Raw genomic sequence first — 15,154 nt, 5'->3', positions numbered from 1 at the left:
TGTAATTATAGAAAACTGGGGACAAATGAGATTATGGGATTCATCCGTAGGGCAACTTAATACGACGCAGCAGCTCTGTGTTCCATTCTAGAAAATAATGTCATCTGTAGACATTGTTTTTCTCCAACTTTAATGAACTCGACAGTGTTTGAAAACACATTTTTAGAAAAGCAACACTCAGTAAAATCTGCTTACAACGTAAGTGAAAATCTACACATTAAAAATATGCTCCATTCTAGTCCTAATAAATTTAAATGTTTAAGTATGGAATGTTACAAACATATAGAACACAACAGAATAGAAGCCACCCCAAAATTTCACAGATTTCAATGTTTGTACATCATTTCTTCAGGGCACTCTATTTTTATAAAAAAATAAAACCTAACAAATAGAGCTAAACCCTTTCCCAATCCCATTACCTTCCCTTCTCCTTCCTTCACCCCCAAAAGCAATCACAGTCTTGAAGTGAAAACATATTCCTGTATTTGTTTTTGTACTTTTACTGTATTCACATGTATCAAAAAAAAAAAAAAAACCCAGCATACCTTATGTTTTAAAACTTTGTGAATTTACTAACATACTATATGTAACCTTTTGCTACTTGCATTTTTACTTAACATGTTTTTAGACTTGTAGCTACTCACACATATATAGTAATATATACACTATACATGCAATTTATTCATTTTGAATTCTGAGTAGTAATCCATTTATGTAGAAAAGGGGTGCAGAATGTCCGGGCTGCGGCAGTATAAGGCGTACAAAATCATTTGATCTGAGTTAATTAAATGTTTGACCTAATATAGCAGGCTAATTTAAAAAAAAAAAAATATATATATATATATATATATATATATATATATATATATATACACATATATTTTTTTAATTGATTTTTTTACAGAGAGGAAGGGAGAGAGATAGTTAGAAACATTGATGAGAGAGAAACATAGATCGGCTGCCTCCTGCACACCTCCCACTGGGGATGTGCCCACAACCAAGGTACATGCCCTTGACTGGAATCGAACCTGGAACCCTTCAGTCCGCAGGCAGTCGCTCTATCCACTGAGCCAAACCAATCAAGGCTAAAATATATTTTTATTGATTTCAGAGAGGAAGGGAGAGGGAGTTAGAGATACATCTATGATGAGAGAGAATCATTGATCAGTTGCCTCCTGCATACCCCCAATTAGGGATCAAGTCCACAACCCAGGCATGTGCCTTGACTGGGAATTGAGCCATGACCTCCTAGTTCATAAGTCAATGCTCAACCACTAAGCCACACCAGCCAGGTTGCAGGCTAATTTTTCAGTTGATAATTTTCTATGGCCTGAGAATGATTTTATAAATATCCAAATGGCCTTTGGCAAAAAAAAAAAAAAAAAAAAGATTCCCCATCCCTGATTCGAACAAGCCAGTCTATTTATCTTTCCCTTAATTTATTTCTATTTTTCTCTTTCTCAAATCAGTATTCTATTGAATATCTTTGTGCATGTATCCTTGCAAACATGTGCCAGACTTCCCTAGGGGGATATCTAGAAGATGCAGGGTCACATGGAACACAAATATTCAAGTGTATTAACTATTGCCATATTGCTCTCCTGATTTATTGTCCCAATTTACATTCTCAAGAGTTCCTGTTTTTCACACCCTTGACAACACTTGGTGTTACCAGATGTCCGACAGTTCACTGCTGAGATGAGCAGTATCTGATGTCTCTTTGTGAGCTGATTTGCATTTCCAATGCTGGGAAAGATGCACATATTTTCATATGTTTATGGGCTTTGAGTGTCTTCTGGGAATTATTCATTCACATCTTTTGCCCATTTTTCTAATTTTTTCTCGTTAATTTGTAGCACTACAAATATTTGTGTATATTTTGGGTACCAATTACTTGTATTTACGTGTGTTGCAAATATCTTCTCCCAGTCTGTGTTTTTTGTTCTTGATTCCAGTCTTTTCTTTATGGTTAGTGCTTTATAATTATGGTTGGTGCAAAAAATATAAGTCTTGATATTTTATTACTTAAGTACAAGGTAGTAATTAAACACATGGGTCCCTGAGTCAGACTAACCAAGTTCAAATTCTGACTGTATCTCTCTTACTAGCCATGTGCCCAGGTTCAAGAATTAGGATGTAGACAGCTTTGAAGTGGGAGGGGATGGCATTATTCTGCTTGCCACAATTGTTATATCCAGTTTGGAGTGCTCTTGAAGAAATTTAAGCAATAAAACAGCAAAATCAGAATTCTCTTAGAAGTATAATCTGACAATGTAAGATGGTGAATTTGGTAGATACTAAGAAAGTAGGGATACACATTAGGGTCTAAACACAAGGATGGTAGGAATGAGAATGAAAAGGAGGAGCTGGATATGAGCTCCAATGTGGTAGTAATAGAAGATAAACATTTTTTTTTTTTCAGAGAGCGAGAAGAAAGAGACACTTAATATGTTGGCACAGATAAATGAATCAGTTCTTCACTTCCCATGTGACTATCAATCTTTGTACCATCTCCTATTCCATTGGTCAGAACCCAGGAGGGGAGAGATACTTCGTATCCTCAATGTTTTAACTGCAATTCTATTTTTAAAAAAATGTTACTTATTTGTTGGCCTGAAATAAATATTTACCAGATATAAGGTGACCCTGGTTCATCAGTAGAAATAGGAATTTAGTAGTATAAAGAAAATTACTGCTTTTGAACCTCAAAGCAAAATACATTATGTTACTTGCTAGGGTTGATACTAGCATTTTGAGCAGGTCAGTTCTTTACTGGACAAGGCCATTCCACAAAGTGCTGTACAGCATCCCTAGCCCCCTCACACTAAATTCCTCCCAGCCACCACATGCCCCTATCACAATCAAACACCCCCTCCATACATTTCTAAATGCCGTCTATGTGCCCTCATGCCTGTTCAAGAACTACCCATATAGTGTTAATTAACAATGAATCTAATCTACTTATGTCATCTTGCCTGGCCTGTTCAAAAAAAAAAAAAAAATTACTAATGGCCTTACACAGTCTTCCAGCAGAATCAGGCATATTCAAGGCACTATACTAGTAGTTTAAAAAGAAATACAACGATACAACTGGTAAAAAGAAACAGACAATGGAAATAAACGAGAAATGTTCACTGAGTTGGGAAAATAAAAATAGCTGTTGCTCAACGTAACTGACAAACCAGAAGATATAAATCTGTCTTCTAAAACTTCCTTCCAAAGCCAACACTGACGCCAAATAATGATCAGAGCCCTAAGGCTTCTTAAGAGCTCCCATTATTTCCTGGAACTGGGACTGAACTTGGGCTACTCCACCACCTGCAAGAGACCTTCCACTTTATTTCTCACCATATCAACGATTAAGGAACTATACAGAATAGAATATTTCTTGCTACCTCCCACTGCAAATAGGCACTTATTTTTAAAAATAAAGTCGGTACTTTTTAGCCACAATTATGGTCATTTTCTTGCTGAGAAACAAATTAATTTATGAGACCAGCTCTGAGGGGTCTCACCACATGCTCCATTGGTGCACAATAAATCTGAGAAGTTAGAAATACAGAAAGAGCGGATCTTACCAATTGCTCAGGCCATGCTCGTAGGAAAAACTAAAATAGTTTCTAACCCAACAAAAGTGAACCAAGACATGGTTACACATGTAAGTGCCTTATTTTGAGCTGACACTGCTGACCAAATAGCATCTCAATTTAAGATTGCCCTGGTCTCTCCCAAAATATCCTATAAATATCTTCCCAAAGAAGGTGCCAGCTACAACTTGCTGAAAAGGAATAACAGAGTATGAATCACCAGCACAAGAGAGGAAAGAGGACTGTGTGAGAAGCGGGGAGGGCGGTGGGACTTACAGGACAAAAGTAGGTGTTCTCCACGATGTGATGCGCCACCATGCTGTTCTCGGCAGAGAGAGACATGATGAAAAGCAGAGCGTCCCGGGCCTGCTGTCCCACAGTCCCCTCTCGGTGAATGAAGGGAATTAGGAGGGAGAAGATGAGGAAGTTGGCCGCCCCTTGGTCCTCACTCGTGTGGAAGAAGAGTTCCAGGATGGACGGATCTTTGGCAAGGATGGAGCAGAGCTGGTTGAGCAGGACCACCAGTTTCCCCTCCACGGCGGGGGTGGCTGTTCCTGAACAAGAGCTCAGCAGCATCATCAGGGGCTTCAGGATAGGCTTGTGGTGCAGCAGAGGCTGGTGCGACTGGGTGACCAGCATCTCGTACATCTTTAGCTGCTCCACTTTAGTGTCATCAGTAAACTCCCGCCTCAAGCTCCAAAGGAAGAGTTTCTCCATAATGTTCTCAGAGACCACGAATTCCAGAATCGGCCCCATGGCAGCATCCTTGGCTTGTTCTTCAATCAGCAAAAAGAGCATGTGTTCTACATAATTCTGCACGGCACTGGCCTCATCTGGAGGGATAGATCCGTATTTTGCCTGGGTGTTCTTCAAGGGGTCGTGCTTCTCTAAGATCTTCACAACCTGTAACCAAACCAAGCATTTGTCAACCAACTGATGTCTATCATAACGACAAAAATAGGGCACCTATTGTGCCAAATCTTCACGGAAGATATGGGAGCCATGGCCCACAAGTTATATGTGAGCACTGTTTCTCTCTCTCTCTCTCTCTCTCTCTCTCTCTCTCCCCCTCCCTCCCTCCCTCCTTCCTTTCCTCCCTCCCTCCCTCTTTCTCTCATGAGAATAAAATGAAAAGGTTAAACAACAGAAGGAAGATGTTTGCAGATATTCATTTATAGTAGTTATTACTTTGGGCAACCTGTCAAAGAAAGTAGTATGGTTATGCAAATTAAGCCACATGCATCTCTGGGCTAGCCTGTGAATGCTTCCTGCCTCTGTCTGCCCATCAATATTAATTTATACTTTGGGATCTGGAAATTTAAACAATTTTTTTATCTCAACTCCCATATAACTTTATGATTTTTATGATAATATTCATTCATTTCCTTTAAAATGTATCCACATGATAATTTTTAAACAACCAAACACTGATGGCTTCATTTTCATTCTGGTTTGCCTGTCTGAACTGCCTGTAATACCCTCCTGGCCAAGTTCTGTAACATGCAGTTACATGTTCTGTATTTAGGTTACAGGATGTTTCCAGTCACTGGAAAAGCTGGCAATGGTACAATGCTATGTCAGCATGCATGAGAGCAATGACAGAAGTTTAGTTCTCAGGGGAAGTTCTAAGTTTTCCCCTGTCCAGAACAGGGCAAAGAAACCTTTATAGACCAGTCAAGTTATACCCTTACAAAATGAAGATAATTCTACAGAAATCTGTCAACTCTATCAATTTCTATTATAAAATCAACAATTCTGTTACAAAAGAAGAAATCACCCCAGCACCCCTGAGCTGACATTTTCAATAAGAAAGGCCTTTGGTTAGCAGCCACCCAGGAGGTATGTGGCTCGATAACTGGTGACCCCACTGTGCCCACTGGACATGTCCTCCTTCGCTCTATGCTGACTCCAAAGTGCCCCCATCCTTCCTAACATCCAAAAAGCTGCCTAGAATTCCTCAAAGGCTAATAACCTCGCTGGCAGAAATGCTCTTTCCTTTGCTCTGGCCTCGGTGACAGAGATCACAGTACCACACTTGTCCAAAAGGGGGCTCCACGTCAACGCAGCATGGCCTCCAGCTCCAAAGACCTAACTTTATGGCTCCACATTCTGAAGAACAAATTAGCTGCCCTGCCTTATCAGTTCTATCATTTCAAAGTCCACATATTAAGTTTAAGTATGAGAGCTATCTATACAGCCAGGCTTTGGGGTAGAAATGTAATTATACTTCTCATGTGTGCTCAGACTGCCTTCACTCTCTAAAATTGGGACATTATACATCGATAGTGGCACAGCAAATTAGCTCAGTCCTTTTAGAAAATAATGTGCCAATATGTACAAAAACTACTAAAATTGTTCCTCCCCTTTGACTTGTTAATCTCACTTTGGGAGAAACAACCTAAAATAGTTGCCTAAAGGAAACAACCCCAAAATAGTTGGTTAATAAATGTTCACACTGGTGATATTTTTAATAATGAAAAATAAAAATATTATTTACCCAAACGGTCAAAAAGAAGAGAATTATAATCAAAATATTACCTCACCATACAAAAAAAGCTATTAAAACACTAATCATATAATTACCTACAAGTGTATAAATAAAATAATTTAACTTAAAAACTAAATATTTGACAGAGATGTCTGATTAGAAGTGAGTCTGAAAAGATATAAATGAGATAGTCAGGTTCATAAGTTCTTCCTTATAAATTGATCTAATTTCATAATATAAGTAAAAATAAAAGTAGACAAAGTAATTTTGTACTAATGTATTTTTTAAAAGGACCAAAACACTGAGTTAAAAACAATTAAGAATTGGAAATCTCCTCATCCTCAGAAATTCCTGAGCAACATATATTTATGCATATGTATTTGTACTTATATGCATATAGATATTATATATCTAAATGTACACAAGTAATAAACACAAAAACTATATACATAATCATGTTACATTTTTCTTGTGAATATTGTTTATTCCAATGTCTTTCTTTGCAAACAATCTTTTTTTTCTATGAAAAAATCTAAAAAAGAGAACTGAGATTTTTTATATAAAATGCAAACTATTTAGCAGCTTTTAAGTCAGAGCATCTTTATAGTGTAGCTCCCACTGCCTCCCGGGTTAATGGGCAGAGAAACATGAGAACAGAGCTATAAACACGTATGGAGATATAAGGTTCGTTGATCATCTGGAATGGAGCAGAACCATTAAGAGCCCTTTATTCATTCCCAGCCCAGGGGTGGTTTTACTGCCTGGAAGATGGGTGTGTTACAAAGGAGGCCTGTGAGTCATGGAATACACAATGCCCAGCAAAGTGCTGATTCTGCCAGTGTTGCCACAAGTCCTTAACCTCTCTCCTTAGGTGCCAGGACCCTCCCAGACCACCTCCCTTCCCCTTCCAGGCAGACACACCCATGGCCTGCTTTTATAAGCGGGCTCTTGGGCCCACACTCTGGGGCTGGTTCCTGTCCAAACAGGGAATGCCTTACAAGCTCTTGGCTAGAGCACAGCTTGCACTGAAATGCCAAAGAACTTCAGTTCTCATGTTCCAAGTTTGCTGCCCAGGTGGTGTCATAGCTCTTTCAATTTCTGCAGACTGGTTCCTGTTGTGATCTGGACTTTTCTTTATTTTTTTCCCTTTGTACCCATCAAACTCCTATTTTCCTGTGTCCCTGACTTTTGCTTGCTGCCTATGTTCACCTATGTATGTACTCTGACCTTCCAGGTCTAGGATCCACGATTCCATACTGCTCCCAGCAGCATCCACAGGCCTTGCTCATTCTCTGATTATATCCTCTCTCTTATACTCTCAATCTTGCCCCAGATTTCCCAGCCCCAGCTTCTTCTCAGCTATGGATACTCTCAGTCTTGGGGACTCAATTTGGGGGCTAGAGAGATCCAAATAGAGAAGAGAGCAAGAGCAAGCAAAATACAGATTGCAAATATTTCTTTTACTAAACAAGTTCACTTCATTAGGTTGCAAATATCATTTAAGAAACAAATCAACTCCTGATAAAGTCCATGGTCATTAAGTGGGCAAACCAGATGAGATCAGAAATTATACTGGAAATGTTTTGCTGAGCACAGCCAGACATGTGTTGATTTACAAGCTTTAATAAATACAAGCTGGTATGTATGTTTGCTAATTATGAGCCCAGATCACATATAGTTCCACATGTAAATTATCACAACTCTAAAAAGAAACAAAAAAATCAACAGTGTTAACACTGATATACAAATTATCATCTAACCAATCTAGCTAAATTTTTTAAAATATATTTTATTGATTTTTTACAGAGAGGAAGAGAGAGGGATAGAGAGTTAGAAACATCGATGAGAGAGAGTCATCAATCAGCTGCCTCTTGCACCACCCCTACTGGGGATGTGCCAGCAACCAAGGTACATGCCCTTGACCGGAATCGAACCCGGGACTCTTCAGTCCGCAGGCTGACACTCTATCCACTGAGTCAAACCAGTCTCGGCCAATCTAGCTAAATTTTAACCTAACTTCAAAGTCATTTGATCTTATATATTAGGATTATCAGGGCTAAATAAGACAAACAAATACCATATTTCTTTAATAAAGGAATATTAGCTACTCCTATCCTTAGCTGTAATGATGGGCCCCATCAGTCAATGAAAATGGGCCCGAATTTCATATATTCACAAATTGTAAACAGAAAGTTCAAATGCTTTCAGAATAGAAAAATCTACATAAACCACATAATCACACCTCAAGATAAATGATTATTCTTCACAATAAGCATAAATGTTTCCCTCTCAGGAGATTAGCTTTGACTCCATCTTAACATTGTTCTATATCATATGTATGTGTACACACACACATACACATGCATGAATTAATAAATAATTATTTATGCTACTTTAGTTGGAGCCTAGTTATTTTAAGAAAGTCACATGAGTACAACCCATACTTCCAAATCCTCTGGAATGCTAAAAGTGGCAGCATGGAGAAAAACAAGTTACTAAGCAACATTTTCCATCACACAGAAGAAGGGCAGGATTTAGCAATGTTAAGCAAATTCCACTTAATGTACCAAATAAATACAACAAAAGTTAACTTCCAACCAATCCTTGTTCATAACTCAACACCTGGTCTTTCAGCCAGGGGTATTCCTTGCATACCTATTCCTGTGGGAGACCTTTACTATGTCATTTCTTTTTGTATTAAGAAAACATAAAATAATATCATGTATTCTTGCACAAGTTGGTTAACTCAGCACCAGTCCTGAACTCCAGAGACTTGTTTAAATCTGGTATAAACCAGGATCACACAGGAGCTACATGCCATCCCTCCTTGGGACCAAAAGTGGTCTAGTAATTACTGCAATGCAGAAACATGGGGGACATCAGTCACTAAAACATCATAAACTAGTGCTAAGTTAGCTATGTCTTTTTTTTTTTTTTCCATTTAGGTATTAGGGAAAGGACTTAAGAGTAGTGATCTATGTAATAATACTCCAGAGAACACTGTAATTTCAACCACAGCAAAAAACAGACATCGCCAAGCACACCATGGGAGAGTTGCTGACCTTTCAACATGTGTAACCACTTTAGAGGCTAATAGAAGCACAGAGGGATGCCTTGACTCTCTAAAGCAGCGGTGGCCAACTGGTGGTCCATGGACCACTGGTGGTCTGTGAGGTATGAAAGGTTGGTGACCGTTGCTCTAAAGAAGTATAGTTTTTGTTCTTCTGTGCATTCTACTTCAAGTTTAGAGCTACTTAAAAAGCTAAGAAGAAATATACAAAATTTTAAAATGTTAACAAATATCTCAGATGAGAAGAAGTACTGGTCATATGTTGGTTAACAATTTTTTTTTAAATATTACTAAGATATGAAGATTAATCAAAGTTCTCTAATACTGCCCAACTTTTCATCTCTTGAAGACTTAATTTCTCTCCATCATTGATTCTATGACCAAGGCACAGAGTAAAACAATGAAGATGAGCAGAGCAGAAGAATGACTGTCAGGGAACAGGCAGAAATGCAGATCTCAAGTCCACAGACAAGTGCTCTAAAAGTTCTCAGTAAAGCCAGGCTACTTGGAGCTCTACACAGACACTATACTTAAAACATATTATCTATTTTTTCATTACAGCATTGTGGGAAGACATTTGACTTAATTAACTAATCTAGATTATACAGTATTTCCTATTCCCACCATCACCTTAGAAGAAAAAGGCTGCTAACCAGACTAGCTTTTCTTCATCAGTCAGCATTACTCTATTTGAGCTCTGAATTTTCTTAACTTAAAAAAATTGTGTAACAGCTTATTTTTGCAGACTAAGAGTGGTCTTAGAAGCTTTGGGCTATTGCCTAACTAGAATCACAAAGAAATGTGCATTCATAACTGATTTTTTGATAACCTACCACCCCTGTTCTCCCGGCTCTAAGAGCAGACACCTTTAAGTATATAACTAATATTGATTCAGTCCTTAAAAGAAGGTTAGAGAATGAGTACAGCATGGGCCATGAAGCTTCACAAAGTACAATTGTGCCATTAAGAATAACTAGTGTGTGTGTGTGGGGGGGGGGGGGGAGGGAAGAAGTGATTCATATGGCAGAATAGTTGAATTGTTTATTATCTGATGGACCAGTGCTTACTTCTTATTCTCTCTTCCATTCAAAAGCAAAGAAGTGAAGGCAAGTAATAAAAACAATAGTCTACTAAACTATAAACTAGTCTTATAGACTACTATAAAAATTAAACACACACACACACACACACACACACACACACACACACACACACGCTCGCACGCACGCAACACAATACAACACACTCTTCCAGATCACTGATCATTAAATACAAGTCCAAAGATCTTACTGGTAGCAAATTATAAAGTGTTTGAATATTAGTGTATGTTCAAAGTTGTTTTCTAAGTCACCTTGCTCTTCTAAAAGTTGTATTTTCTGTTTCCTGTGTTTCAGTTCAGCAAGTTGAAATCCACAATATGCCAACATATTGTTGGCACTGAGGATATAGGTGAACAAATGGTCTCTGATCACGAGGTTGGGAAGAAGATTCTGTGCATGTCTGTTAGTGAAAGGTGCTTGGTCTAACCGTGAGAGAACACTGAGGTGCTACTGGAGCAGAGTGGGAACATTCAAGAGGGCGGAAAGGTTTCCTGGAGGAAATGATGTCCCACGAGAGGCCTGCAGGAGAGGCATGTAACCAGGGGGAGGGATAATCCAGGCAGAAAGAAGAGGGAGTGCCTAAGGCGGAGAGGCATGAAATAGCACAATGTCACTGCCCAGGAGGGCAGTGACTAAGAACTCCAAGTAATTTTGTATTTCTGGAGACTCAGTAAGAGATGAGGAATGAAAGAGGCCAGGACATAATGAACCCTATGTGCCATCCTGACCTGTAGCTGGGAAGCCACTGAAATTAAATCATTCCAACTAAAGGAATGATCCAGACAGACCTGAGTTTTAGATTCCCTTCTCTGGCAACTTACAATGCAAGATGGCATCTCAGGTGAGAGGAACTACTGGCCAGAGACTACGTCCTACAGCCTGGATTCTCCAGGGTCACTATTAGGAATAAAACTATTCCTGAATGCCCACTACGGAACATACCTGGGAATGTCGTGAGATCCCTGGACCCAGGAAACAGTTTGGAAACTGCAGTGCAATGCTGGGCCACTCAAGGACTCTGCCCCCCCTTCCCCCCTCCCCCCCCCCCCCCCAATCACGGCTGCCTCCTTGGATAGTGCTGGTTACATCACTAGCTGTCTCTGACACACTGTGAGTTTAGGTGGGCAAGCAGACCCTCCTCCCCTCCCTCCTAAAGTGTGCTTTTAAACTCAAGGTCTGGAAAACAAACTATTAGTGAACAGTAGAATAGAACCCATCCAATGTTAATTATGCTGAATCTGCACACTAACAAGCAGAAACACCCTGGATAAAAAAGTGCTGCACTTGCCAGCTAATGGAACACTTCACTAAATAAAACCGTATCACTCAGCTCCGTCTCTGCCACATTTCTTACCGGCCTTCCAGGTTGCCTTGGGGAAACCCAGGGGCTACAGCCCCAGGAGTCACAGGAGTTTACGTCAGAGTTTAGCTCATTTCCCAATCCTCTGCAACTGCTCTTCATCCACCCCCAGCCTAAACAACTCACATATGCAACTCCAAAACAATAAATAAATGGCATTTATTCCCAACAACCAGAGATCTCATTCCTTACCTCACACTCAGTCCCACATCTCTTCCTTGCCCTGACTTCCTCATTCCTTTCTGCCACCCAAGAAAAGTCAAAGCTGAGCATTTGTTTCCAATACCCCTTCTCTAAAGCGTCCTTAACCTTTCTGACACCAAGACCTTCTTTTCCCTCAGTCGTGCTAGCAAAATCTCACTGCCTCCCTTTCCCACGCCAGTCCCATTATTGTAATCCTTTCCCTTGACTTAATCTCTGCATCATTATTATTCATTTTATAGCAATGTATGTCACATTGGCATCCAAATTAACTTCTACATTCTTTAAAGCCCAGATCAAGGCTCATCCATTCCTGTCTCCTACCCCCATCCCCTGACATTCTCCCCCCGCCCACACACACCCATGGTGCCTGCAGTAGTACACTGAAGTGTGGACTCAGCAAAACCCCAGCCAGCAATAGTCACGTTGACATCCATGTGAATTTCTGCAACCAGCATTTTTATTGATAAAGGTAAGAGGAAAGCCCTCCAGAGCCTTTGAAAGCAGACAGAAGCTGAGGACATTTTCCAGATTGGTTACTAAGGAAAAGTCAAGACTAAAGAGGTAAGAAACTTGAGCAAAGTTAACAACGAGACCAAGAGTGTCCCCACTTTACAAAAGGAGTGTTTACTAACTAAATACCATTCTCTCTGACAAAGTTATCCTTATTTACCCCCAGCTTGGTGTTTTTCTACACTGAACAGAGGGGGCTATGCTTCAGATAACCGAAAATGTCTGCCAATGCTGAAGTCATTCATATGGGACATGAATAATATGATTCCGGAACCAGGATTTACTCCTTCACCAATGGGAAAGCATTTTCACACCTTTCTGAATTAAGACATTCTCACAGCACTCCCACAGCTTTGGAGAAAACTTGCCCTGGACACTATCTGAATGGGCAAATGATCTATCTACATAAAATTAAGAGGTTGTTGACATATTATGTCTTTGAAGAGGGGAACAGAATGCTGAATGGATCACATCACAGATACCCCAGTAGGAGTGATTACAAGCAAAGGTAAAATACACAAACAAATAAGCAAAATGGGGCCCAGGGCAAAGACTGCACATTAGAATGACAGGCTTCGTCTGCCGAATGAAATGACTGAGGTTGAAAATTTCTCCACAGGGAACATCTGACTGTGCAATCTTACAAGTTAAAAATACGAGGACAAATAATTAGATTAATAGATATATACATACTATTGTAATTTAAGAATATATTACATACATTATAAACACAAAATAAGAAATTTTAAAAGATAAAGATGGGACTAGGCCTTCTAAAATATTATTCCCACATGCAATAGCCTATTGGGCATATCTGTTTGGGCTCACCACCCCACTTTGAAGCTAGCACTTTGGAATCTAACAAAAGTACAAAACCAAAGGTATTAATTATTCTATTACCTGGAAACTCCTGAATTATTTTCTTCCCTTTGCTAAAGCAGCTGTGCCCTTAACATCCAGAGAAAACCCATTAAGGTTCTAATGGTGAAAAGTCAGAGAATGAGAAATGCATAAGAAATTTTGGAAGCTTTGCACTGGATAGTGACAAGAAGCTACAAAGCACAAATGACCCAGAAGCAGAATTAATTTTGTTTTTGATCTAAACTGTGTCCCCCATAATTGCTGTGATTTACAAGCTCAGTGCTTTAACCCATGTGCTGTTTCCGGGTACAGGAAAGAACTGGGTAGTCATTAAAAAACTGTCACATAAATAGCCACTTACCAGCTCACCTGGGAGTGTAATGTTGGACAAGTAGTAAAGAATGCCAATTTTATTTATGTTACTACTTGTAAACTCCCTGAGGAAAGGGTGAGCTGAACATTCAACCCTTAATTATCCATGAAAGCAGATCAGAGAAGAGTCACAGAGAAGTCAAAATGAATAATAAAAAAAATAAAAAACTTTTATAATTGGCTTTGTAATGAATTCAGATAACACCTGGCACTGTCTTCCCTTAAATTACACCAGACCACCAGCCCAAAAGAGTAGAATATAGAGGTCAAGGAACCAAAATCTATAGTACTTGTTTGAAAATCCACTAGTTATATAACCTCAAGCAAGTTACTTAACCTCTACAATTTTCCATTTCCTCAATTTGAACTGCCTTATGGGTTTGTGGAAAAGATTACATGATATAAGGCATTTGAAGTAATCAGCACAGCACTTGGTAAACATCTAATAAATGTGTGCTTTGTTATTTCAGAGTCTAAGGTCTGGGTGGAAATCAGCAGGGAGGAGGGGAAGAGACAGGATGTAGACATGGTCAAGTATATTGGAAGTGAGGTCAGATTCACTTGAAGGCCAACTGCTGGGGAACATGCATGCGCCTAATTGGTTGTGTGTTGAAAACCATGGTTTTTTAACCAGATACCTAGTCTAAGAAAGCTACAAGAGAAAGCTGCTTTTTCTCCTTCTGAAGGGGCTTTCCTCCCTGTTTCTGGAAGGAAACCCTGTCACAGGTAGGAAACCCTAGACCAGCAGAGAAGGTAGAACTCATACATTACCTGCGCCCAGTGGTTTTTAAATACAATCATGCATGTTTCTGGGTCAACTCCCTGCAGGCTCACAGCCTGCTGGAGTTTGCGTTCAGTTGCAACCGATGACATCATAAACCTTCATAAAGCAATGCTTCTAAGTCATATTTAATTTTCATCAAAATTTTGCAAGCAGTCACTAACTTTCAAGTATCACATTAGAAACGTAACTTCTTCACATTTCATTGTCACCTTCCAAAACCTGTAATGACAACAAAAAATGCATCTCATTATGTTCATATATTGAATAGGACACTGACTACTATATTTAAATCAAAGCCCAACACAGAACAAAACATCTACAAAACAGACATTTCTACTTAAATCTAAAGGCTTCCCTTTTTTCTCTCACCTTGCTACTAAAAATATAATGAATCTACCAATGCTACAAATGCATAAATTAAGCAATTACTAGGTTTATTCTCTCCACCACTGCCTGCCAACCAACCCCCTGGATTACAGTTCTAAATCACTCAAATCTAGTTGCTATCATCAAGCAAGAAACGATGATGCCAATGTCTGTGGAGTTTAAAAACACCCAGAAGCAGGGAAACCATTAGCTAATAGTGACAGAAATAAGTGGCTTAATGAAACTTGGGTAATTATGAAACAGCACCCAGACTCCTGGACCTAATATTACTGATTTTTTTTTTTTTTAAATAATGCAACCGAAAGCATTCTTGATCATTTTGTGGCTACAAACCAAGTGAAGGTTTCTAGATTTTCTGGGGGGAAAAAAGAGTAGAATTCCAAGTAACCTTGACAAATCAGAGAGAAATGATCCATCAAAAACAAGATAGG

The 15,154-nt window shown here is 39.2% G+C and overlaps 1 protein-coding gene across 3 annotated transcripts in view; it reads right to left on the bottom strand.

Moving 5' to 3' along the window:
- The window catches only part of FHIP1A (FHF complex subunit HOOK interacting protein 1A), a 197,930-nt gene that overhangs the window by 70,446 nt on the left and 112,330 nt on the right, over window positions 1-15,154 (bottom strand). For all 3 annotated transcript variants that reach the window (XM_084884894.1, XM_084884896.1, XM_084884895.1), the window contains 2 exons: window positions 14,324-14,555; window positions 3,864-4,490 (listed from right to left, as the gene is read on the bottom strand). In XM_084884894.1, coding sequence (XP_084741020.1) covers window positions 3,864-4,490; window positions 14,324-14,428 — 732 coding nt within the window. In that variant the 5' untranslated portion in view covers window positions 14,429-14,555. The remainder of the gene's footprint in view (window positions 1-3,863; window positions 4,491-14,323; window positions 14,556-15,154) is intronic.

This window comes from Pipistrellus hanaki (assembly GCF_964339955.1).
Source record: "Pipistrellus hanaki genome assembly, chromosome: 5".
Lineage (NCBI taxonomy): Eukaryota > Metazoa > Chordata > Mammalia > Chiroptera > Vespertilionidae > Pipistrellus > Pipistrellus hanaki.
This window is presented reverse-complemented; position numbering and strand designations above follow the sequence as displayed.